Raw genomic sequence first — 26,623 nt, 5'->3', positions numbered from 1 at the left:
CAGTACAGACAAAATACTGGAGGAATTCAACAAGTCACACAGCATTTATGGAGGTGAATAAATGGTGGATGTTTAGGGCTGATAAAGGCTCTAGGCCTGAAATTTTGACTTTTTTTCCCTCTCTCCATAGATGCTGCCTGATTTGCTGAGTTCCTGTTGTTGTTGGTCAAGGTTTCCAGCATCTGTAGAATTTCTTGTGTTTTTGATTTTTGAAACTCTTCTACACCCTCTCCAAAGCCTTAGTAATATGGTGACCAGAATTGTAATACTCCAAATGTGACGTCACCAAAATTTTATACAGCTGCAAAATGTCTACCCAACTTTTATAGTGTTTCTGATCAACATCTGCATTGCATATGCCTTCTTTACTGCCCTTTCCAAGGTGTTGCCACTTTCAGGGAGCTATTGTGATTGATTTTTGAATTTATTTAACAATATGAAATTTAAATTTGTAAAAGGTGATGATTCCAAAATCGTATTTACTCCTTTGAAAGATGTGGGACTAGGTGGCAATGCTGATTTTTCTAAGTTGTCTATTGCTAATTACTTGTTCAGAATCAACTGGTACATTAGAGTCTCATATAGGACAAAAAAGATGAAATTTTATCCCCCCTAAAGGACTTAGTTTTGGTACTTACACGATTACTGTTTGCTGAGACTAGCTACTTTTTATTTGCCTAGTTGGTAGAGTTCAATTTGGGTCTCTGGATCAGTGATTTAGAACTTAGGTAAACTGCTCAATTACTTAACCATAATATCCCACTATTACACCTGACGTAACTTGCTTCATGACCCCATAATTGCTGGGATTAATCTCTGGCTGCTTGCAATCCTCTAGTACTTCATTTTGTGAGATTTTGTGATCGTGAGTGGAAAATGGTGGATGGGGATTGTGCCATCCGACTGTAAGTTGAGTGGAACCTAGTAGCAATTTGCACTGGTAGACATTCAAATGGTGATTATGGCCAGTCTGTCCGTTTTTACCCAGTGAAATGGTGAAGCCAATTCCAGTTCATTTATTTTAGATAGAAGTTGCTTAACAAAACTCTCAATCAGATTGGCGACTTTCCTGGCTGTACATCTTGCGCATCTGTGCTGCACTGGGCAGTGTATGATCCACTATGGCATTGTGCTAATGAAACTCGGACTGTTGTTCAAAGTATATTGAGCTATAGCTCTACATAAATTTTTAGTGAAAGGATTGAGTTATATCAACAAGATTTTCCTCCATCTAAAATACTTAATATGTATTATATTTTTGTTTGAATTTTAAATAAGTATGTATGAGACTTTTTGGTAGGGGTTTGGAGGAAAATATCATGTTAATGTAACTCCTAAATTTTCCAGGCTTCTCATACTGGTTAATCAGCTTTGGAAGTCTTTGAAAAGTCACACCTGGAAGTATTCCGATGTGAGTAACAGAGGCATTCATCAAAGCTGCAACATGAACAGTTGTTTCAAATCTTGCTACCTTTCCGAATGCAGTTTTGTTTAGTGTTGAATAATGGTGCCATTCTTACGTAAATGAATAATTGTTGAGAAAATTATTAAGACAGTTGTCTGTCTGAAAACATGACTTGTAATCTCCTTTGTTGTTGTTGTAGTATTGTTACATTTGATTTTTAACCATCAAGGAAACTTAGTTGACTTTGTACAATTTTTAATAAAAGAAAATGGGCCATTTGCATTTTTTTTTACTGGAAGTTAATTAATCACCTGGCAATATAATTAGTCATACCCCAAATGCAGCTGCCAAATGGAACCTGTATCAGACAAATTGCAGAATGAGAGATTTTCATTCAGTTTTGTATCCATTTTCATTTTTTTTTACCAATATAGTAAATTTCAATTCTATCTTATATATTGCATGTTAACCAAAGGGCCTTAAATGTACTTTTCCTATTAAATATTTGTAAGGTTTATCATTACAAGCATATTACATATAATTGATTGTTATCCAACTTGTTTTCCTGGAGGTACTAAAATTTTAAAGTTGGTATGGGATTGCATGCGACTGTCTGAAGACTTTAAACGTTTTATAATGATGTGCTAAATCTTAACCTTATTGTAATTAAATCCATCTTTTCTTAAGCGCATTTTGTCATTATCCTAATGCTTGTGCATCAAGAAAAACCTATAAAGGCATTAAGCACTGTTTGGTGATGAAAATGAGTTACAGAAAAAGCGATTTGGACATGCAGATGTTTCACGTTAACAGCCAGATGAGTTGTACATGGACCCCCATATATGCGGTGTCCTCACAAGTTCTCAATTTCTTTTTCATCTCACCTGTGTACACATGGTATGAATTTGCTGAGAGTGGGCAACTCACCAAAGCTCTTTTAATTAGATCATATATAAAGTGTTCAATGAAGAGAGCTGACTGCTATGGTATTGTATGTATTAAAATTGTAGCTGGTTGGTAGAAAATAAGTTCTCTTTTATTTAAAACTCCTTTCTAGCCTGCAGTGTCTCCTTGCCTTCTCAGTTTTCTCTTAGAGCAGCAAAAAAGAAAATCTGTCTGTATATTTGAGAAAAAAAAACAATTATGCTTGGATCTAATAGTTGCTTCATTGCAGAAAAGTTGCTCTTTAGTAAAATTATTAATACAGTAATCATTTTTCTTAATATGGATATCCCTCCATTTAAACAGATTATTGGCAAAATCAAATAGAACAATTTTATTTCAAAGAAGTAATTTAATTTTGGTATATTATTGGTTTTTAGACATTTACAGTTCTGTAATGCTAATTCAACTACCATAATGTAGGTAGTTCATATAGTTAAACAGAATTTCCATTCTCTTAAAGAAATAGGCATATTTGCCCCTCTACTGAAAAGAATTGAGCTGGTCCTAGAAGGAGAAATTTACTTACTCTTCCAAAGTTATCCATGGATTCAGAGCTCTATGCACAAGATATACCATTGAAAATTGATATTCACATTAGATCTAGATGATTTAACTTGGAATTGTTTCCTCAGAGCTGAAAGTGTATTTGGCTATTTTGAGCTTTTTAGATAATAACGCTTCATACTGTAGAGTGTAAAGCTGGATTAAGTGTAAGATGCAGTATATCCACAGCTATTGCAAATTCAGTCATTCAACTGCTACTTGCTTCCTTTTTGGTGATGAGTAAATATCTACTTAGTGTACACTAATACAGCAAATTTAAAAATTACATTTGGTGTAAATTTTTATGGCCACTGTTAAATGTATCTGACTATATATAGTTTCTGGCTGCCGGTCAAAGCCTTTAAATTACAAGGGATTCTGCACCCTTGGTATGTGTCAACATAGGATGATCAAATCATGGTTTCATTTTGTTGGAATCGTGACTGGATAGATAGTAGAGGTTAACTTAATGGAGAGGTGTATAAAACACTTAGTGGCACAACAATACTTTGTTGTACTTGTGCCATTTTAACTGCTTTACTGAAAATTTATACCAGCATATGTCTCAGTAAAACAGTTTAAAAAAACTTAAGTAGTAACTTTTGTTAGAGAAGTAGTTTAATTTAATGAAGAATCACATAAGGAAGTACAGATATTATCACTGTAGTCAAGAGTGTAGATTCTAAATAATAAAAATTAAATTTAGTTAATTTTTTTAGAAGTTAAACTTCCATTCAGTTTGACCAACAAGTGCTGTGTCAATCAGGGTTCCCACTTATCATTATTCAAATTTCAGTTTTAACAATCTAAGATGTGATGTGACATAACTATGCAAGTGAAGCTAGTCTAGCATTCACAATGACAGTTTAATAAAATGATATCTTACTTTAAGTTATTACTTGATTGATTGAGCACATGCTATTTCTCATTAAGAACATTTATTCTGGTGGCAGGGTGGAGATTCCTATTCTTGAGATTCCTGACTGACATTCAAAAATTAATTGGTTGTAGTGTGGGATGCTTAATAATTTGTTGTTTGTGGAGTTTAATGCTGTAGAAAACTAATTTTATTTTTACCAAACCCTATGACTTGTTTTATGAATTCCACATGATAATCACAACTGAATTTTGTTTTTATTATAACCAAAAAAGGATTTTTTTTTTGCATATAATGACTTGATTAATTGTTGATCCTCTCTATGCCTTATGGCGCATCAGGCGGCAACCAAGCCATTTCTGTTTTTCTTTATGAGGCCGAGTTGCTAGCTTATTGCTCAACCCAGCATGGATGGAAAAGGTGCAAGGAACCAGTTGGATTCGAACCTGGGACCACTTGCCTTGAAGTCCGGTGTGGATGCCAGTACATCACCAGCCAGCATACTTGACGCATTACCTTAAAACCATACATTTTTTTTGTCACCTCTATCCTCAAAACATTTGATATTTGAGTGTGAAACATTAGATGCTTGTGAGTTATTGAATCAGATGACATGGCAATTATTTTCTCAAACTTGTACCTTCAGAGTAAAATAAATTTTTAAGTATGCAATAAGAAATGGTAAAAGGTTACATATATTTTCTTTGAAGAGAATTTTGTTGGATGTTTCATAACATTAAACGATGGGAATAAACATTATTAAATAGAGTAAAAGGACTACAATAACTACTGCATTTTATTTGATTGAAGTTGTGTCTTGGTGTATCCAGAAAATTGGTACATCCTGGAACCTGAAAATAAAAGTATGCTGCATTTTCTTTTAAAAGAAAATACAAGCTCTTTTAAAAAAAACATTTTGATTGCTAGCTGGGCTATCGTGAAAGATCAGTGGGAGGCTGATGTTGTGAAGTGAATTCTTGACTTCACCATCTCAGATGCCACAGCTTTGCAGCGGGTTATTAACAAGAATTAAGGGTGTATAATTTGTCCAATCTTCTGGTACTATTGTTCTTCTGTATTAGTGAAATAATCCAAGTAAACAATATTTATGTTTCTATAATTAAAAGCTGCCTTGAAGTCTTGGAAGGTTTAGCAAATTATAGCAAAAATTAGTCTGATGTGTACTGTTAACTGGGCAGTGTGAAGAACCTCAAGTGCTGACAAAACCTGACAGCAAAAATTTTAATGCTAAGGATGCTGGAAATCTGAAATGAAATAAATAATAAATGCAAGAAATTCTTTGCTTGGCAGGAAGAAACTTAATGTTTAAGTTTGATGATCAGTTCTGAAATGTTAACTGTTTCATTCCACACGTGTTGCCTGACCTTCTGAATATTTTAGGATTTTCTGTTTTTCAACCAAAACTTGGAACATTGCATCAAGAATAAGAGGACAATATTAATCATTTTTGATCTACTAATCTGCAGGTAGAGTTAAATATCATCGAGAAGCTAGCAAAGTTGGTGCCCTGTGAGCATGAGGATCTTCTGAATATTACCTTGCGCTTGCTGCTGAACCTTTCCTTTGACACTGGGCTTCGGAACAAGATGGTCCAAGTGGGTCTGCTCCCAAAATTGACTGCGCTGATAGGTAATACTAATTTGCATATCATTGTTTCTTAACTTAAAAAGTTGCACTGTTATATGGAAGGCAATTCAAGTAATACTAGAATCATGAATTTCTGGGATGAATCTCAATCTAAGTACCGGCATAGTCATTGTTTCCAGTCAGCTAATTTCTCATTATGTACTCAGGAAAAAGGTGGAGTGGATGATTGATGATATATCAAGATAAATGTGTCATAACAGCTGTAAAAAATGTACATGAATTGAAGTAGAAAATCCTAGGAATACTTGACTAGTCGGGCAGTATCTTTGCTGTGAAACGGGTAATGTTTCAGGTTAGTGATTTGTATCAGAAATGAGGAATATTTGATACAAGCATATTTTAATTTGCAACAAAGGGGTGATAGGTGAAGACAAGTGGAACTCAGTTCCTGTTAAGGCGGCGGGAAGATTGGATGTGTGCAGATGTCCGAGAAATGGAGATGTGAGTGAGGGGCAGTGTCAATGGTGGAGGAAGAGAAGCCACATTCTTTGAAGCAAGAGGACCTCTCTGATGTCTTAGAAAGGAAAGCCTCATCCAAGGAACACATACAGCAGAGATGAAGGAACTGAGAAAAGGGAATAGTGTTTTTTTTTACAGAAGACAGGGTGGGAACAGGCATAGTCAGGATGATTATGGGAATCTTTAGGCTGATAAAAGATGTCGGTGGACAGTTTGCCTTCAAAGATGGAGAAGATAGAGATCGAGAAAGGGAAGAGAGGTGTCAGAAATGGGCCAAGTGAATTTGAAGGCATGTAAGTTGAAGGCAAATATGATGAAATTGATGAGCTCTGTTTGGATACATAAAAGCACCATCAATGCGGTCATCAGTGTAGAACAGGAAGAGTTGGGGAGCATTACCAGGGAAAATTTGGAACTTGAACTGTTCCACGTAGACAATGAAAAGACAGGCATAGCTGTGGGTGCCTAGGGCTACCCCTTGAGTTTGGAGAAAGTTGGAGCTGAAGGAGAAATTGTTGAGGGTGAGGATCAGATCTTCAATGTGGAGGAGGGTGGTATTGGAGGGGAACTGGTTGGCTCTTTTGACTGAGAAAGCAGCAGGAGCTTTAAGGCCTTCTTGATGGGGATTAGATATATATAGGGATTAGACATCCATAGTGAAAATGAGCTGGTCAGGGCCAAGGAATTAAAAGTTGTAGGAGATTGAGAACATCGGGAGTATCGTGAATGTAGGTGGGAAGGGATTAAACCAAGGGTGATAAAATGTTGAAGTGTGTGAGCACGAGTTCAGTCGGGAAGGCAGACAGTGGTCTTAGCCAGACAGTCAGATTTGTGCATCTAGGCTAGGAGGTAGAAATGAGCAGTGCAGGGTGAAAGAACTATGAATTGGGTGATCTCCAGAGTTGATGAGGTTGGGGATGGTGCGGGAGACAGTGCTGCTGTTGGTATGGAGTGGATAACCTCAATCACCTTAACTTTAAACTGACTCCACAATTTCTAGACTCTCTTTTAAGAACACTGCAATTCATGTCTGAGCATTATTTATTTACTTATAATTATTACTTTTTTTTGTATTTGCAAAATTGATCTTTTCCACATTGGTTGTTTAGTTTTTCATTGATTCTATTGTATTTCTTGCACTGTGAATGCCTTCAAGAAAATGAATCTCAGAGTATATGGTCAAGTCAAGTCAAATTTATTTACGAAGCACATTTAAAAACAACCCATGTTGACCAAAGTGCTGTACAAACCATAACAGGTAGCTAAAATCACAAATACAAGAAACACAGATACAAACAACAAGGCACACAGCTTATAGGCACAAAATAAACAACGCATGAGCCTAGGCACAAGCCAAAAATCAGCCCCATTAAGAAGATTCAAATGCTAGTGAATAAAGGTAAGTTTTGAGTCTGGACTTAAAAGAGTCAAGGAGGGGGCAGATCTGATAGGGAGGGGATTGCTGTTCCACAGTCTAGGGGCTACAACAGCAAAGGCACGATCACCCCTGAACTTAGATTTAGATCGCAGGACAGCCCGGACCCCCAAGTCAGCCGACCTGAGGGACCTGGAAGTAGAATAAGGGGTTAGAAGGTCTGCGATATAGAAGGGTGACTTTGATAATAGATTTTGAACTTTGAAGATTAACACTATCTATTAACCACTGTGCCTCACCTACTTAATGTGGGGATGGGTTCTCTACCCCTTGCCCATGCCCACTCCCAGTAATCACTGTACTCAAAGCCTGCAGCATGCTTCAAGTCCTTCAGACCCCTTCCATTGCCTTCCTGGTGCTCTTTGATGTTGGCAGCCTGTGTTCTCCTGCTAGGTCCTAGTGTGGAATGATTTCCCAACTGAAGTGGGTAGATTAATCTTGCAGGATTGGGGGCATCTGACTTGGCCACCATCTTCACTGAAGCATTAAGATAGATAAGTGCTTAATGGTCAACATGAACATTGTGGATCAGTGTTGTGTTGTTGTACAACTCTATGACACTACACCACTGACCCTGCGTATTAGGATGAGCACAAGTGTGATTGGCTAGTGGCTTGTGTTGTAATAGTTCTGATTTTTTTTCTCTCTGTTTAGTTAAACCAGCTCAACAGCCAAGATAGTTCCAGGATTTTTCATTGATGGTGGTAAACAAGGTGGTAGATATAAAAGTATTGTCCAATTATGGTTTGGTAACTGATTCAACAGTGACCCCTGGTGGTTAACATTTTTGCACATTATTTCAATAGCTATTAACTCAATTGCTGAAGAACAGCTATACGATTTGTGTGATACATTAACTGGTTTGCTCTTCAGCACCCTAAAACTTCAGGCTCAGCTATTATTACCATTAGAGCTTTATTCATGTAAATATAGCTAAAAATATAATAACCTTAATGATGCTATTTTGAACACTACACTGATGTATCAGTAGCTAAATAGTAGGTAGTACAAATACTATTAGCTCAATATATTATATTCAAGCTATATTTTCACGTGCATTTGACATTCTGTTATAGAACTGAGCTTCATGTTGGAAAACAATGACCCATTTATTACAGTTAATATGTAATGCAAGAATAAGCAACTCCACCTCAGCTCATTTTTGGCAGAGAGATTTTTCCAGTCACCAATAAAGCCTCTATTTGGCATGATCACAGTCATTGTTTCCAAATGGATGTTATTTCATTTTAAATACAATGTTGAAACTTTAGTGCACCCTTATGCAAAAATATCTCTGGTATAGGATTTTGACTTGTGATACTATTTTGTCAGAACACTCTTTCAAGCTTTAAGTGTGTAATGAGAATACATTACATACATATGGCTTCAAAGATTGAATTTTGTAGCTATTCTGCTCAGTCTCCATCTAAATCAGAATCAATATCATGTTTAATGTCACTGCATATATCTTGAGATTTGTTATTTTGCAGCAGTACATTGCAATTCATAGTAATAAAAACTATAAATTGCAATACAAAGTATATATATAAATATAATAAGTAGTGCAAAAAGAGAGGGGGGAAATACTGAGGTAGTATTCCTGGGTTCACTATCCATTCAGAAATCTGATGGAGAGAAAGAAGCTGTTTCTGAAACATTTGAGTATGTGTTTTCAGGCTCCTGTGCCACCTCCTTGATGGTAGTAATGAGAAGAGGGCATGTCCTGGGTGAGGAGGGGATGTTAATGATGGATGTCGCCTTTTTGAGGCATCAACTTTTGAAGGTGTTCTGGATGCTGGGGAAGATGGTGCCTATGATGGAGTTGGTTAAGTTTACAATTTTCTGCAGGTTTTTCTGATCCTGTGCAGTGGCCACTCCATACCAGACGGTGATGCAACCAGTTAGAATGCTCTCCATAGTATATCTGTAGAAATTTGGGAGTTTCTTCAGTGACATACAAATTCTCCTCAAATCCCTAATGAAATATGTTTGCTGTCATACCTTCTTCGTAATTGCATCAATAAGTTGGGCCCAAGATGTATCCTCAGAGATGTTGACATCTTTGAACTTGAAACTACTCACCCTTTCCACTTCTGTTCCCTTGACGAGGACTGGTGTGTATTCCCTTAACTTCCCCTTGCTGAGGTCCACAATCAATTCCTCGGTCTTACTGACGTGAGTGCAACGTTGTTGCTGCTATATTACTCAACTAACTGATCTATCTAACTCCTCTACGCCATCTTGTCACCATCTGAACTTCTGTCAATAGTGGTTGTGTTATTGGCAAATGTATAGATGCCGTTTGAGCTGTGCCTAGCCACACAGTTGGGGTGTAGAGAGAGCAGAGCAATGGACTAGGCATGCATCCTTGAGGTGTACCTGTGTTGATTGTCAGCGAGTAGGAGATATTATTTCTGATCCGCACAGACTGGCCTCCCAGTGAGGCATTTAAAGATCAAATTGTAGAGGGAGGTGCAGAGGCCCAGGTTTTAGAGCTTTTTGATTAGAACTTGGAGTATGATCTGTACTAGAGAAATAGATGAATATGCACAGCTTTTAGAGAAAGAAAATTTCTTATTTTCAGTGGTACTATAGAATTCAGATAGGATCTTTTTTTTCAACCTTTGGTCTTTCCCTTTCAGATGTGAAAGGATTCAATGTTGGCCTGTTTCTCCAGTTCATTGCCTCAGAACTTTCATGTGTTTCCTTAAGCCCCCACCCAGAAAAAAATCCCCTGTGTTCTTGTCACCAATCATATAACTTATTTTGTTCAAGGTCTTCTGAATCAGACTGAACTTAACTTGGCTGTTTTCTGGTATCTGAGCTGTGCCTCAAAGGTCTTTTTTTCAGTGTCTTACTGCTATCCACTTACGCCTTGTACCTATTCCTGAGGAAATGAATTCCAATATGTTATTACTTGAAGTGTACCCATCTTTTAATCTCAATGCACCATAAAGGCAAATAAGCAACTGCAGCTATCTAAACCATTCTAATTTATAGTTTTTTTTTACTTTCTGTTTCCTGGAATCTTCATTCTCTTTTGGAAATCCATGCATAGCTTTGTTCTATTCTATCTCTTTTACTTTCCCATTAGCTTTGGTAACTTTAGACATCCCTTTACCTTGCACAATTACCCTATGAATTTGAGCAACACACAAAAGATGCTGTTTGTGTGTTGCTCAAATTCATAGGGTATGGAAAAAAAGTATCAGTTGAGATAAGTTGGAAGAGAGAAAAGGGGATGGGAAATGGAGAGGGGTGGAGGGGTTGGGGGCCATTACCAAAAGTTTGAGAAGTCAATGTTCATGCCATCAGGTCGGAGGCTACCCAAATGGAATATAAGGTGTTGATCTTCTAACCTAAGTTAGTCTCATCACGACATCACAGCAGTGGAGGAGGCCATGGATAGATGTATTGGAATGGTAATTAAAATGGGTAGTCACTGAAAGATCCCACTTGTTCTGGCAGACAGAGCATAGATGTTTGATGAAGTGGTCTCTCAATCTACCTTGAGTCTTACCGATATACAGGCAGCCACACAGAAGCACCAGATACAGTAGGTGACCCCAGTAGACTCACAGGTGAAGTGTTGCCTCACCTGGAAGGACTGTTTAGGGCCCTGAATGGTAGTGAGGGAGAAAATGTAGGGGCAGGTGTAGTACTTGTTCCCCTTGCAAGGATGAGTGCCAGGAGGGAGATCAGTGGGGGAGGGACGAGTGGACAAGGGAGTCACATAGGGAGCAATCCCTGCGGAAAGCAGAAAGTGGGGAAGGGGGGCGGGGAAGATCTTCTTGGTGGTGGGATATCCCCATCCCCTTTTCCCTCTCAAACCTTATCCTCTTGCCTGCCCAGTGCCTCCCTCTGGTTCTTCTCCCCCCTTTATCTTTCTTCCGTAGCCTTCTGTCTCTCACCAACCAACTTCCCAGCTCTTTTTGGTCAGAATCGTCGACTGTACTCTTTTCCATAGATGCTACCTGGCTAGCTGAGTTCCTCCAGCATTTTGTGCGTGTTGCTCAGATTTCCAGAATATGCAAATTTTCTCTTGTTGGGACCATATGAATTCCCTTGTTTCTCAATTTCCCTATTGGTTTCTGACTTCTTATCTGTCCCCAGAGATCCTTCTTTTTAGCTTTAAAGATTTTCTCAAAAAGCATTTTTTTGCATCACTTCAATGCTCAAGTGGGCTCCAATTTCTCCCTTGCAGCCTCTTATGGGATTAATTTTTTAAAAAGTATATAAATGGAATTTGTTGACAGGGTGAGAACATTTATTTCTACAATGCCTTTTAGCCATCCAAATAATTGTATTCATCTTATGGAGCTGAATCCAAGTCATAGACTGAAACGATTAGGAAGCCAGCAATGCTTCTGTTTTCTATGAAATCATACCTTTTCAAACAAACAGTGGGAAATACCAGGCCTGTTCCATTTTCTTCCTCTGAAAGCATATAATTATATGTCATTTTACTTCTCATCGCTATTGTTGCACCTTTCAAATCACACAATTCTCTCTATTTAAATTCTAAATTTCATGCCTCAGTGTTTAATGCAGTACTTTTTTTTTCCAGAAACAAGCATTATTCCTGGAATCTGAAAGAGCAGAAAAAATATTTAAAATTAGCAGTGTTGGTAGCAGCTGAAAGCTGTTCCCTCCCTTTTGCGCAATACTGATTATGGATTTCCATCATTTTTTATATTATTTTCTTTGTGTTCAGTTACATTCGGTGAAAAAGCATGCTTCAATGTGAATATTAATCATTCCTCTGTAAATTGCTGAGCTTTCATGACTCATAAAATTTTGTGACTAATAAGATCCCAAAAAGTGACATTTAGGAAGTGTTTTTGTACTGCTTTCTAAAGGTTTTTATTTCTGAGACTGAAACCAATTTACTCCAATGTCACCATTCAGTACAGAGCCATAATCCTTTACTTCATCTGAATAATTTGCAGGTGCAATTGGATGGTAGAATTCCAGCTGATGTTTCTCGCATTTTCCAGACCAGGGCACTGCAAAACTGTAGCAGAAATGTTAGCAAAGCTGCAACTCAGTTTATAGGTTCTGAATTAGTTTCATGTAAATTTATCTCCAAATTATGTTGATTTCTGAATTGAACCAACTTAAATAGCTAATAGTTATATCGTTCATGAGTTAATCTTTTAATCTTTTCTAATCTTCACAGAATTAATATATTTATGGTTAATTGGTTTCTACTTTTCCTTATTTATTAGTACCTGCTTATCAACTGCTTAGTTTTACTCCTGAAAAACTGTCTTGGTATTTTCTTTACTCCTTTAGGGTTTGTCTCAGAAATTCTCACTCCTGTTAAAGAGGCACAAGCTTTCATGTAGGAGTTGCCCCTGCACCCCCCCCCAACTTTTTGACGATTTTATGCTTTATTTGGGAGTAGGTACCTGCATTGTGAAATACTTGCATTAGGTACAGGGGACATGTATTATTATTCCTCTTATTTCCTCGTGTTACTTGACATGGAAGCTTCACCATAAAGTGCAAAAAAAAAGTTGAAGTGGAAGTTTTTTTTTCTGTTGAGAAGTTTCAAATAAAAAGAGCTCACAGTACCCATCATTTATAGTTTTTGAACTAACAATGAGAACTGTAGAGTCCATCTTACTTATTTTGTTTCACAGTTAGGTGTTTACATCTCTCATCTTAATGTTTCTACTTATCAGTTTATTACTTTGTAATTATCCAAGAAATCTGCTGCACTTTAATCACCTATATCATGCCTTTTGAAATATTAGTATTAAAATTAAAAAATCAGTTATTGACTTAAGAGTATATGTACATCCAATTGCAATGTTATTCACAAGGTCGTGTTAAGTCACAACATTATTCTTTGTGCAACTTATTCTTGGTAAAATGGTAATTGTTCTTGGTAAGATTTGATAAGATTTGATATTGTTATGAACAAATTTCACGACATGTATGTCAGTGATAATATACCTAATTCTGACTCTGACTATACACTGTATGAATTGATTGCACTTATTTAAGAGCCTTTAGCTTTTAAGTTTGTTTCATGGTGACATATTTTGCCAATGCTAGGGGATAAATAATACTGTCTAAATTTTCTAAAGTGAAATTGTTTTAATGTGTCATCTTGGCTAACATAGAGTCACTAATGATTATAACTTTTTTTTCTAACTTAAAGCTTCATTAAGTGCAAGCAAAGGATTACTCTTTTGCATTGAGTTGGCAGAAAGTCACTGTATATTTTACAATGAAGTTGTAGCTGACTTTGTTAGAGAGTGTGAAGAGAAACTGGGAAGACTGTAACATAGAGCCACCTTGATTTTGAAATTTGCTTCTAGTTTCTTTTACACTTGTATTCCTCTGTAAGGAAGATTCACTTGTTCTCAAAGTTCAATTAATGTAGAGAGCACTCAATGCTAGCGTGTTCATGTTTTCTATATCTGTTATGGAGTGGCAGACATGATACTTATAATAAACCCTGGAAAACATCCCATTGTATCCACCAGAGGAAGGGAGAACCAAGAAGCTGACAGAGGAATAAGCTAATCACTTTTATTTTCAAAATTTGTATCTCTTCTGTGCTGTTTTGTCCCTTAAGAGTTAATATTAAGTATGTTATAATGCTGTTTGTGTGATATACTTTTCTTGTCTGTTTTAGTTAACATAACTGCTGCCAAAATCTATGTATCTGACTTAACTACCTCACCAGACTTTGGGGGACAATTAATCTTGCAGATTACTATAAAAGAGGCCCTTATTGCTACTGTAGTTCTTCTTTAGATTTAATAGACCATTGCTTGTTATTTTTAGGGCCAATCTTTTACTATTCAGCTTATAAACAATCATACATTTTTTCTACAAATGAAGTGAGGTAATAGCAGGGGTCAGATGTGGCAAAAACCCTAACTAAAACCATCTGCCACAGCTGGTGGGGGTGCAGTAAAGTTGTATCAGGATTGCTTGAAGTTATTGATGGCAGTAAAATTTATGCTTCCTCCTGTTTTCTCAATTAAGTGGAGATGCTTTTTTTTCTCCTGGTGTTGGACAAAACACACATGGTTTTAATAGACTATGTGCAAATATTGCCTGAGTTTCTGTCTCTTGCGCAGACTTCCTAAAAAAAGATAAAGTTTACAAATAGGTTGTTAAATTTGAAGTGTGCATTACTTGTGAAAAGCTGTAAACTTAAGCATCATTGTCCAAAGATCTGCACATTCAAATCAATTTCATATAGTCTTTCACCCAGCAAAATCTATTATCTGAAGAGAATTGGATGCCTTCATAAGTTATTGTATTACATGTTTTTTTAAATGGAGTTCTCTAATATTTTAAATATGTTTTATTGTTACCTTGTTTGTGCAGACCATAGTCCAGCTGGTTTCACTTCTGCTATTGAGTCAGATAGTTGTAGGTTCATAGTCTCTTCAAGGGTAAAGCTCCAGTGCAGTATTAAAGGAATTGCTTCCTTTTGGATGAGACATAAGATTGAGGCCATAAGTGCATTCCCAGACTGGTGTAAGAGATCCCATATTGGCAGATTGTTTTCTGTGTTATGCCAATATTTATCAAAAATTCATATTACTTGGTCACTGTCAGTTTGCTGTTCATGATATGTTCCCAATTGCCTATCATTGCTATACCTTGTATGTTGTGGCAGTGATGTGATGCTTAGTATCTCATCATATCTTGGTTTGTTTTCCCACTCATTTTAGTGTTTATCTTTTGAGTATTTCACCTTGTTTAATCTCTTTTACTTCTCACTTAAAATTAGTTTTCCCCTGCCATCTATTCAAGTGCTATAAAATATCCTATCTTCACTGAGTGACTTCATTTCAACCTTCATTGTAATTCAGTAAAATCCACTCAGATCTGTAAGCAAATAAGCCCTTAACTAGACCCCCCAATACAGAACACATACTTCAGTGCAGCCTTCCACACAGCAGAGCATGGCCTCAGGCCACCTATGCTGATTCTGCAGACTCCTTGTGGAGAACAACAGGGAAGCATCAATTTCTGCAGCTTTCCCAATTCTGCAACTGGGAAATCTGCCCACTGAGCCTGTGTTTGATAAAACCCAGTGCAAATACAGCAGCCCCATTAAATGGAGAAGCTGTCTACCAAGAGAAAAGCTAATGGACTTTTTTTATTTGCTGTAATGTAGTTGAATTGTTTTTAATCATGAGCAGTTGTTGTTCTTTCATTCTTGAATTAAGTTAGTTGTGTGGAATTGGGAAAAGGACCGATTTTATGTACTCTGAATCTGTCATAGACATGATGGACTGTATGACCTTTTATATCTTTCTGTATCTTGAGGAATTATGAAACAGGAATTTAAATTTTTTTAATATATCTTGGGTAATTTTGTATGTTAGTGAATTACAAGGTCACTCAATGACAAGCATTCAGCAAGTGACAACCTTGCCTGTGAACCTGGTACTTCAGTAGTTTCAGTGTTAAGTTCGAGTTTATTGTTGTCACATGCACGAGTATATTTCTGCATACTGTAGGTGTAACGAAAAACTACTTGCAGCAGCATCACAGGCACATAGTACATTTTAAACAACATTCACAAGGAAAACAAACATGAATTATACGCAACTTTTACAAGAAAACATAGAACAGCTTTAACAAAAAAAGTCCATTTTAATGCAAGGAAGTCAGTGGTTGCACTGTAGTATTGCTAAGTTAGTGATTAGGGTTTTGCTGGTTGGTTCAAAAACTGAATAGTTGAAGGAAAGTAGCTGTTCTTCAAGTCAAGTGAAATCACTTTTTATTGTCACTTAAACCATAACTACTGGTACAGTACACAGTAAAAACGAGACAACGTTCTTCAGGACCATGGTGCTACATGAAACAATACAAAGACTACACTGAACTACGTAAAACAACACAAAAACTACACTAGACTACAGACCTACCCAGGACTGCATAAAGTGCACAAAACAGTGCAGGCATTACAATAAATAATAAACAAGACAGTAGGCACAGTAGAGGACAGTAGGTTGGTGTCAGTTCAGGCTCTGGGTATTGAGTCTGATGGCTTGGGGGAAGAAACTGTTACATAGTCTGGTCATGAGACCCCGAACGCTTTGGTGCCTTTTGCTAGATGGCAGGAGGGAGAAGAGCTTGTATGAGGGGTGTGTGTGGTCCTTAATAATGCTGCTTGCTTTACGGATGCAGCGTGTAATGTAAATGTCTGTAATGGCGGGAAGAGAGACCCCGATGATCTCCTCAGCTGACCTCACTATCCGCTGCAGGGTCTTGCGATCCGAGATGGTGCAATTTCCGAACCAGGCAGTGAAGCAGCTGCTCAGGATGCTCTCAATACAACCTCTGTAGAATGTGGTGAGGATGGGGGGTGGGAGTTGGTGCTGTAGAAGTTCTAGCTTCTGTACAACCTTTCCGGTGGTAGCTGGCTAATATTGAGATAAAAAGTGAAAGCGAGTTACCTGAAATTGAAGAATTCAATGTTGTTTTCAGAAAGTTGCAATGTTCCTAGCTAGAAGCTGAGGTGCTGTTTCTAAAATGTGGGCCAGGCATCATTATAACAATGCATGAGGTCACAGATAGATCAAATTGGGATAGACAATTAAAATGGCAGGCAAGGGAAAGTTTGGATGCCTCCGGGGACTGAACACAACTGCCTTGTAAAGCAGTCAACTGTTCTGCTTTTGGTCTCTCTGATGGCGAAGAAACCACAAAGAGCGATAGAATTGTACAGCATGGAAGCATACCTCACAACCAACATCCATGTTGAGCAAATTACAAACCTGAACTAGACTCACATGCCTGTATTTGACCCACATTTCTCCAAACCTTTCCAATCCACATACCTATGAATGCCTTTTAAATATCATTATTGTTCATGCCTCTACTACTACTTCTGACAGCTTCTTCTACATCCTCTGTGTGGGTGTGGGGGGGTGGGGGGAAGAGCTGCTTTCGTGTTCAATTTAAATTTTCCCTCCTTTAAATCTTTACCCTCAGGTTTTTGACACTCCTACACCAGGAAAAAGACTCTATTGCTACATGATTTTAAATAACTCTGTAAGGTCAGCCTTCAACACTCCAGGCAAAAAGCCACTGTATGTTCAGTTTCCAGAGCTCAAGCTCTTCAGTCCCAGCAACATCCTTGTTAATCTTTTCTGCAACCATTCCAGCTGAATGACATCCTTATTGCTAGGCCGCCTTCTCCATCCTCTCTACCTGTGGTACCACTTTCAAGGAACTATGTACTTGTACCTCTACAATCTCCATTCTATAACACTCTAGAGAGTCCTTTCGTTTATTGTGAACAAGAATGCAGAATGTTGGATTGAAAGATGTGTTAATGAATGCATGGTAAAATGTCATTCCTTGGGGAGTGATGGTGGAGATAGAAGAGCAAACCAGGGAGATGCAAAGAGTTCCTTTCAAAATTTGAAAGGGGAGAGAAGGAGATAGTGTATTTGGTGGTGGTGTTGTCTCTGAAGCTTGAGGAAATTTCAAAGGGGTGGTTGGCATTTTGGGAAAGAGAAATGAGAGAAGAGTGAGAAATGGGCTGTTACGTGGTGGGTGATTGGTGGATGGAGCCAGGAAGGACAGAAGGAAAGTTGAGGCTGAGGTTCGTGGGTAAAATGTGGAAATGAATTGGTGGGTGGTGGGGTGGGGAAGAAAGATGAGTCTTTCCATTCCAGGACTTCTGAAATGTTATCCTTTCTCAGAAAACATTGATTCCTTTTTACTTTGGTTGGAGATTCTACTTGCATTTTCTCCATTTCACTATCACCCCCTCCCGCATACCGAGTTGAGAGACCCGTGGTCCTTGCTGTTCATCCCACTAGTCTCTGCATCTGGAATATCATCCTTCGCCATTTCCTGCAGTTCCATCAGAACCCCACCACCAGTCACAACTTTCTCTTCCCCCACCCCGCCTCCATACTGCGACTATTTCCAGCTTTCCACAGGAGCCACGCTATGAACCCCGGTCTACTTATCCCTCTATTCCTCTGTCCCACCCTCCCTGTTCCCCTAGAACTTTTCCTTGCAACTATTGCAGGGCAATACTTGTCCAGAGATCTAAACAACGCTTCCAGGTGAAGCAGAGATTCACCTGTATATCCTTAACCATGTCTCGAGTACTGTATTTGGTGGTTCTGTGTGGCTTCCTCTAAATTCACAAAACGAAGTGTTGACAAGTCAACAGTTTTGGCCAAACACACATTCTCAATCTGTAACAGCTGTCTTGAGCATAATTTCTACTCAGTTTCCCCATTTCCACACCAACTTGTCATCTACCTTTCTCTGTTGCCATGATGAAGCCAAAGAGCAGTATCTTGTATTTGACTTGGGTATTTGTATTTGATATGAACATTGAATATTCCGATTTCAGATATCCCACCATACCAACCAGCTTCAGGTTTGCTATCACTGGTGTATGTCATGAAATTTGTTGTTTTGTGGAAGCAATGCAGTGTAATACATCACAAAAAAACTACAAATTGCAATAACAAGTTCAATGGATTCCTGTTAATTGGGACAGATTGCGACCAGTACATTTTGGCCAAATTAAACTGCTGCTGCAATTAGCCGCAGTTTCACGGAAATAGTTCAAAATGTATTAAAAGAAAATGAACTACCACTTGTCTGAGTGATAAATTATGTACTTAAATGAAATACAGAACAGATTAGAGCACTATCAATACTGCTACTGTACTATAAAACTGTATTAGTTGCTAATTGTTATTGATGGAGGAATTCATCTAGCGTACCTGTACGCTATTGTGTTCTTTTGAGGGACTATAAGTGAGCAAAATCAGCGTAGACACCACTGAGGAAACCACTCCTCTCCAAAAAAAAAAATTGCTGCTCATCTCAAGTTTACAAAAGACCACCTGGATGTTCCACAGTGCTGCTGGGACAATATTCTGTGGACAGTTGAGACAAAAGTTGAACTTTTTGGCAGAAATGCACACTGTGATGTTTGGAGGGAAAAGGGCAAGCACATTAACACCAAAACCTCATCCCAGCTGTGAAGCATGGTGGAAGGAGCATCATATTTTGGGACTGCTTTGCTGCCTCAGAGCCTGGACAGCTTGCAATCGTTGAGGGAAGAATGAATTCAAAATTGCATCAAGACATTTTATAGGAAAATGTCAGGGTAGTGGTCCATTACCTGAAGCTTAATAGAAGTTGGATGATGCGACAATGATTCAAAACAGAAGAGTAAATCAACAACAGAATGGTTTAAAAAAGAAAATTTGTGTTTTGGTATGACCAAGTCAGAGTCCAGTCCTTAACCCAAATGAGATGCTGGCATGACCTGAAAAGGGCTGTTCATGCAGTGTAGCCCAGAAATATTGATGAGCTGAAACTATTTTATATGGAGGAATGGTTCAAAGTTCCTCCTCGTCATTGTACAAGTCTGATCAGCAGCCATAGGAAACATTTGGTGGAGGTTATTGCTGCTGGAAGAGGTTCTACCAGTTATTAAATACAAGGGTTCACATACTTTTTCCATCCTGGACTGTGAACGATAAAACAATGTGTTCAATACAGGCATGAAAAATACAATTTTTGTATGTTATTAGTTCAGGGTAGATTGTGTTTGTCTATTATTGTGACTTCGGTAAAGATCGGACCACATTTCATGAGTAATTAATAGAAAACCAGGTAATCACAAAGGGTTCACAAACCTCTTCTTGCAACTGCACCAAATATCCTCAAACTCCTAATGAAGTAGAGCTCCTGTATGCCCTCATCATGATTGGATCAATATGTTGGAGCCAGGATTGAGCTTTTTAGATGCTGTCACCCAGGAACTTGCTGACCCTTCAATGAAGACTAGTTTGTGTTCTCCTAAATTCCCCTTCCTGAAGTACACATTCTTATGTCAGAATTCTCAGTGGGATAAAGAAGGAGGACCTTGTTCTTGTTGACAAAATAAGCCACACTCATGAGAGAGCTAAGGGACACTCGGGGAGATAAGAGTTTGGAGCTGCAATTTGGGGAGATCCTTTGAGTGTGTAATGGTAAAGAAGTAATGTAGTAGAGGCAGCCTCCTGGTTTATCTTGGACTATGGGAAAAAGTGTGAGAGCTTTGAACACTTTTGATTTGGTAGTTAGTATGGGAGAAACTGGAAGATAGGTTTGAGCAGAATGGTGTTAAAATAGGTGAAGTTTGCTTTCCAGGCTAATTTTGGAATAATATCCTTCAATTATAATACCATTTACAGTAGCCACTTTTTAAGAACATTATTTTTCTATTTATTTTACATGGGTAGATGAAGCCTGAAAATTTGATGTGATATCCTTAAAATCTTATTTTAACATTTTATTTCAGGGGCTGAAAACCATAAACAAATAGTGATGTGCATTTTGTACCATATCACCATGGATGATCGCTTCAAATCCATGTTTGCCTACACTGATTGCATTCCCCAGGTAAAAGAATTTGCATAAGCTAGTAAGTTAATCTTTAAAATTTGATAGTGGTCAATTGAGAATTAAGATGTTAAAATGTGTGGATAATTTGGAAAACATGATTTAATAGAGATATTTAAGCTTTATCTGAGTGATTCCTGTATTTCTTTCAGTTACTTGTAGCACTTTTTTATTGTCTAATGCTACCTTGCTAATTACATCGGTTACAAACAGATTTGTGACTTAGATTTACCTAACTGACTCCACGTTTTCACACAACTAGCTTTGCTCTTTGACACATGCTGGAGAGTACTTTTTGACTGGGTGCTTATTTGTTCAGCTTTGACTTTAAAAATACATGGAATTTCTTTTACGTGTTCTTTACAACTAACTTGTAACGTGGGGCAGAACTATCAGAATTTGAATGGGAGAAAGGCAGGTTAATCAAATCTAGGCTGTTCGCCTGAGCACAACTTTTAGTGTCTAGTTCTGCCCATTTCTTTTCGCTTCCATTTTATAACCTGAGTGGCATTTTAATTTCTGTTTTAACAAAATATGCACCCCAGTAAACATTTTTTTTACAATTTTGTTACTGTTCTATCATTGACTCTTTTTATTCCATATAACAACATGTATAAGTTTCTTCAATACAATGAAAATTATACTGAATGGTTTTGTGTACAGATTTGTTTCCTGTAATTTTTGTATATTTTGTTTTTGAATGACATGAGAAATGGAATCGAGGGCCTGTTACATTCAGCTTAATTTAGAAAATCATGGCCTATTGAGCACCAATCACCGTGGCTTTGTGCGGGGCAAATCATGGGTTACTAACTTGACTGAGCTTTTTGAAGAAGTGACGCTGATGGTTGATGAAAGTTGAGCAGTGGATATTGTTTACATGGGACTTTAGTAAGGTCTCTCATAGGCAGCTCATCCAGAAGATTAAGTGTCTGGGGTCCACTGTGAATTGTGCTGTTTAGATTCAGAATGCTTGCCCATAGAAGAAGATAGTGGATAAAAGCTTAGATGGGTGGTTCGTAAGTTAGCAGACAATACAAAAGGTTGGTGGTGTAGATAGCCTAGAAGACTGGTAATGAATTAAGTGGGATATAGATCAGTTGCAGAGAAATGGCAATGAAGTTTAACACAGCCAAGTGTGAAGTGTTTCACATTGGGAGATCAAATGTAAAGAGACAGTACAACATTGATACACAGTGTTGATCCACGGAGGGATCTTGGGGTCTAAGTCCATAACTCACTGGAAGTGTGGCACAGGTATTAGAATGGTAAAAAAGGCAAGGACATGCTATCCTTTATTAGTCAAGGCACTGAAAGTTGCATCTTTATAAAACTTCATCTGGAGTACTTCATTCATTTATGGTCTTCCTATGATCAGAAGGATGTCAAGGCTGTGGAGAGAGTGCAGAAGGAGTTTGCTGGGATGCTGTCTGGATCTGAAGGCATGTGCTAAGGAGAAGTTGGAAAACTTGTGTTTTTTCTCTGGAGCAGTGGAGGTTGAGGGGAAATCTGATAGAGGCTTGTATGATCATGACAGGCACAGATAGAGTAGATAGCTAGTCTCTTTTTCTAACTGTTGAAATGTCTAATTCCAGAGGATGTGCATTTAAATTGAAAGGCAGTAAGTTTTTTTTATACAGAGTGATGGGTGGCAGTGGAAATAAATATGCTAGAAGTGTCCAAGAGGCTCTTAGATACATTAATGTCTATCTAAGAGCCTCTTGGAAATGGAAGAATATTGACGTTGTACAGGCAGAAGGAATTATTTTAGTTGGGCATTAGATTACAAATTCAATTAGTTTGGCACTACATTGTGGGGCAAAGGGACTGATCCTATGCTGCACTGTTCTATGTTCAATTCTCAACAGTCGATAAGGTCTTGATCCTTCACAGTGAAGGTTTCAGATCTTTTATTTCCGTTTTCTTGTAAACAAGGGTAATGAAATTCTTCCTTGTGCATTCTGATATAATGTGAATCAGACAGTATTGTAGACTTCCACAAGGCTGGACTGGCCCCAAGTAACCAGGTACAACATAGGGAAGCCATTCCTTGGGATTTTATATGTGCTGTCATCGATTGACATTTCCAGTTCATTCACGGTTAATGGGAATCATACTGGTGCCTAAGAAGAGCAGGGTGAGCTGTCTCAATGACAGTTGCTTCGTTGCACTGACATGTACTGTGATGAAGTGCCTTTGAGAGGTCGTTCTTGGCCAGAAACAACGCCTGCGTAAGCAAGGACGCAGATTTGCTGCAATTTGCCTGTCACCACAATAGTACTACAGCAGATGCAATCTCATTGGCTCTCCACTGTGCCTTGGATCACCTGGACAATAGCAGTACCTATGTAATGCTGCTGTTTATTGATTATAGCTTAGTGTTCAATACAATCATACCCTGAGGTCTAATCAACAAACTCCAAAACCACAACACTAGACTCGGTGCCAGAGACCCAGGCACTGCAGCTTCCCCCAGTAGGTCCCCCCTCCCCACAATATTCAAAGCTGTATACATTATTATGGAGGAGAGTGGCAGCAGTGGCTGCCATTAGGGGAAAAGTATTCTCAGATCCAAGGATAATGAACTGATTTCTGCTATGACGCTGCTAAAAGTCATTTGATTTTTGGTGCAAAAAGCCACAGAATTATCGTTATTCAAATTCAGTGCATGTGGGTGCTTGTATAATAATATAAAGATTGCCTTAAACTGATTAAGTAACATACTTCTGGTTTGACTTTACCAGCACGAATGCCATTATTCTGATGGTTCCCTTTGATTATCTCTTTCTTTTTCATTATTGAAATGATACTGAAGATTTCTTCCGAAAACAGCCTTTACATGAAGTTATCTGCTGAAGTTCACAAGATAATCAATACAGACAGCAAGTTCCAGAGTGATTGGCTAGAACAGTGAATCTTGTAGAAAGTCTTTTTTTTGGCTGTAATCATTCAAAGATGTTGAAGGGGAAGGTGTGTGAATGTTGTGTGTAGAGAAACCCTCTGATTCCTGGTAAATAAGTAAAGTCAGGTGCCAGGGAGTCTAGACACAGTGGTTTCAGCCTGGGACTGTGGTATCTGATACTCAATATGGGAATTGTTTGAAGAATTATCACTGCTTCTTCAGTATAGCCTCAACATCCAAATACTTCGCTGTTATGTTAGTAACTAGTGATAATAAGTATATTTAAATGGGGCATGTTTTGCTTGAGCCTTAAATTTGTTACTGTAGTAACTAGGCTGCAACTATGGATTTTATGAATAATTATGTTTGCACTCAATTGCAGACTGGATTGTGAGCTTGGATTCCGATTACTTGATATAAATATTTTATTATTATATTTGATCTTAATTATAGATTGAATTAATCCACGTTATTTTATTTCAGAATGAACGCAAAATATGAGACTGGGCAATCTGACTTCCTGTGCCAAAAAGTGTATGAATTAATTTTTACAAATTAGTCTATTATTGTTGCAAATGTTTGGAGTTTAAAAGTTTATCAAATTTTATCCGTGTAAGCGGAACAAGTGCTACACGTGCCCTTACACTTCCTCCCTTACCACCATTCAGGGCCCCAAACAGTCCTTCCAGGTGAGGCAACACTTCACCTGTGAGTCGGCTGGGGTGATGTACTGCGTCCGGTGCTCCCGATGTGGCCTTTTATATATTGGCGAGACCCGACGCAGACTGGGAGACCGCTTTGCTGAACACCTACGCTCTGTCCGCCAGAGAATGCAGGATCTCCCAGTAGCCACACATTTTAATTCCACATCCCATTCCCATTCTGACATGTCTATCCACGGCCTCCTCTATTGTAAAGATGAAGCCACACTCAGGTTGGAGGAACAACACTTTATATTCCGTCTGGGTAGCCTCCAACCTGATGGCATGAACATCGACTTCTCTAACTTCCGCTAATGCCCCACCTCCCCCTCGTACCCCATCTGTTACTTATTTTTATACACACATTCTTTCTGTCACTCTCCTTTTTCTCCCTCTGTCCCTCTGAATATACCCCTTGCCCGTCCTCTGGGTCCCCCCCGCTTTTCTTCCCGGACCTCCTGTCCCATGATCTTCTCGTATCCCTTTTGCCAATCACCTGTCCAGCTCTTGGCTCCATCCCTCCCCCTCCTGTCTTCTCCTATCATTTTGGATCTCCCCCTCCCCCTCCAACTTTCAAATCCCTTACTCACTCTTCCTTCAGTTAGTCCTGACGAAGGGTCTCGGCCTGAAACGTCGACTGCACCTCTTCCTAGAGATACTGCCTGGCCTGCTGCATTCACCAGCAACTTTTATGTGTGTTGCTCAAATCTTAAAATTTGCTTTTCTCTTATTATGAAAAATGATGTGCCTCTTTCTTCTTCCTGATTTTGTTTTCTCTTTTCTTGTTGAGGAACGCCCGCAATCCAGTATCCTGCACATGAGTACAGTCATTGAGTATTGCCTTAACAGTTTTGCCTCACTTTACTGTGTTTTAGGTATCTTGGAAGAAATGTTCATTGGGTATTAATAACCTATAGGAATGCAAAAATGCTGAGTTAAATTACAGAACTCTGCAGGATTGTAGCTGAGATCCCCTAATTCCATCCTTTTTTTGTTTTGAACATGGCACTTTCTGAGCTTGGAACCAGGCATCATACTGAGTATGAACACTGGGTTTGTAGGAATGATTCAGAGAAGAGGGCTCACCAGAACTCCTAATCTGCGACACAGCCTTTATCGTATATCACAGAAAATGCACGTTCTTCCATGTGACTTTATTTCTTGTAGTCTTTTGGAAGATGATGTAGCTGATGCCAGAAAACTTGAGTAACATTTTTAAAGAAATAGATTTTATTACTTTTTTCATATTCAATTGTTCAGTTCTTTGAAGCTTTTAAGTGGAAGTTTTTATCAACCCATCGGCTGACTTTCACTTCCTGTGGTAGAGATGGAATTTACAATCGCACAGGTTGAAAATCGTGACCTATCTAATCAAGTTTGTTTCCCATTGGGATGGGTTTAGATAAATAATTATTGATTCATATAGTCAGCTGGTAATCACAGTTTCATTAGAAAAGTAAAATTGCAGATAATGTTACTTATTTCTTAGACTATAAAGATTTACAGGAGAGAAAATTGTTTTAATTTTTTTTCATTGCCAATAAATGATGTGTTACTTATGTGCTATTCTTTTAACAGTTAATGAAGATGTTATTTGAATGTCCCGAAGAGCACATTGACATGGAATTAATATCCTTTTGTATTAACCTTGCATCTAACAAGAGAAATGCACAATTAATCTGTGAAGGTAAAGTTTATCCTAACCAGTTATCTAAGTGGAAGCAAAATCTGAGCATTTATCTGGTTATCTGAAAGATTTAACTTCCTTATCTGACTTTGGTAATTGTTTATTTAAAAAATCATATAGTTATCGATGCAAATAGACTGAGGGTGCCGTTATAATTTCAATTTTTTACTCTGAAATTTACGTGTACAAAGTAACAGTGACAGGCAGGCTTACTGCTCAGTAGGTTTGTTGTCAATTCAATTAGACCGTAAGACCATAAAATATAGGAGCAGAATTTGGGCATTTGGGCCATCAAATCTGCTCCCTATTTCATCATGGCTGATCCATTTTCCCTCTCAGCCCCAATCTCCTGCCTTCTTCCTATACCCCTTCATGCCCTGACCAATCAAGAATATATCAACCTCTGCCTTAAATTTACATAACGACTTGGCCTCCACAGCCACTTGTGGCAACAAATTCCACAGGTTCGCCCCTCTTTGTCTAAAGAAATACCTCCTCATCTCATTCTAAAAGGATGTCCCTCTATTTTGAGGTTGTCTCTTCTGGTCCTTGACTCTCCCACCATAGGAAACATCCTCTCCGCATCCA

At 38.2% G+C, this 26,623-nt stretch overlaps 1 protein-coding gene across 2 annotated transcripts in view; it reads left to right on the top strand.

Annotated features, from left to right (window-relative positions):
• kifap3a (kinesin-associated protein 3a) overlaps window positions 1–26,623 on the top strand; it is a 250,021-nt gene that overhangs the window by 98,522 nt on the left and 124,876 nt on the right. For both annotated transcript variants that reach the window (XM_063064071.1, XM_063064072.1), the window contains 3 exons: window positions 5,258–5,420; window positions 20,645–20,745; window positions 25,927–26,035. In XM_063064071.1, coding sequence (XP_062920141.1) covers window positions 5,258–5,420; window positions 20,645–20,745; window positions 25,927–26,035 — 373 coding nt within the window. The remainder of the gene's footprint in view (window positions 1–5,257; window positions 5,421–20,644; window positions 20,746–25,926; window positions 26,036–26,623) is intronic.

Source organism: Mobula hypostoma, chromosome 12 (assembly GCF_963921235.1).
Source record: "Mobula hypostoma chromosome 12, sMobHyp1.1, whole genome shotgun sequence".
Taxonomy (NCBI): domain Eukaryota; kingdom Metazoa; phylum Chordata; class Chondrichthyes; order Myliobatiformes; family Myliobatidae; genus Mobula; species Mobula hypostoma.
Note: the sequence above shows the minus strand (reverse complement) of the source record. Positions and strands in the feature narration are given on the sequence as shown.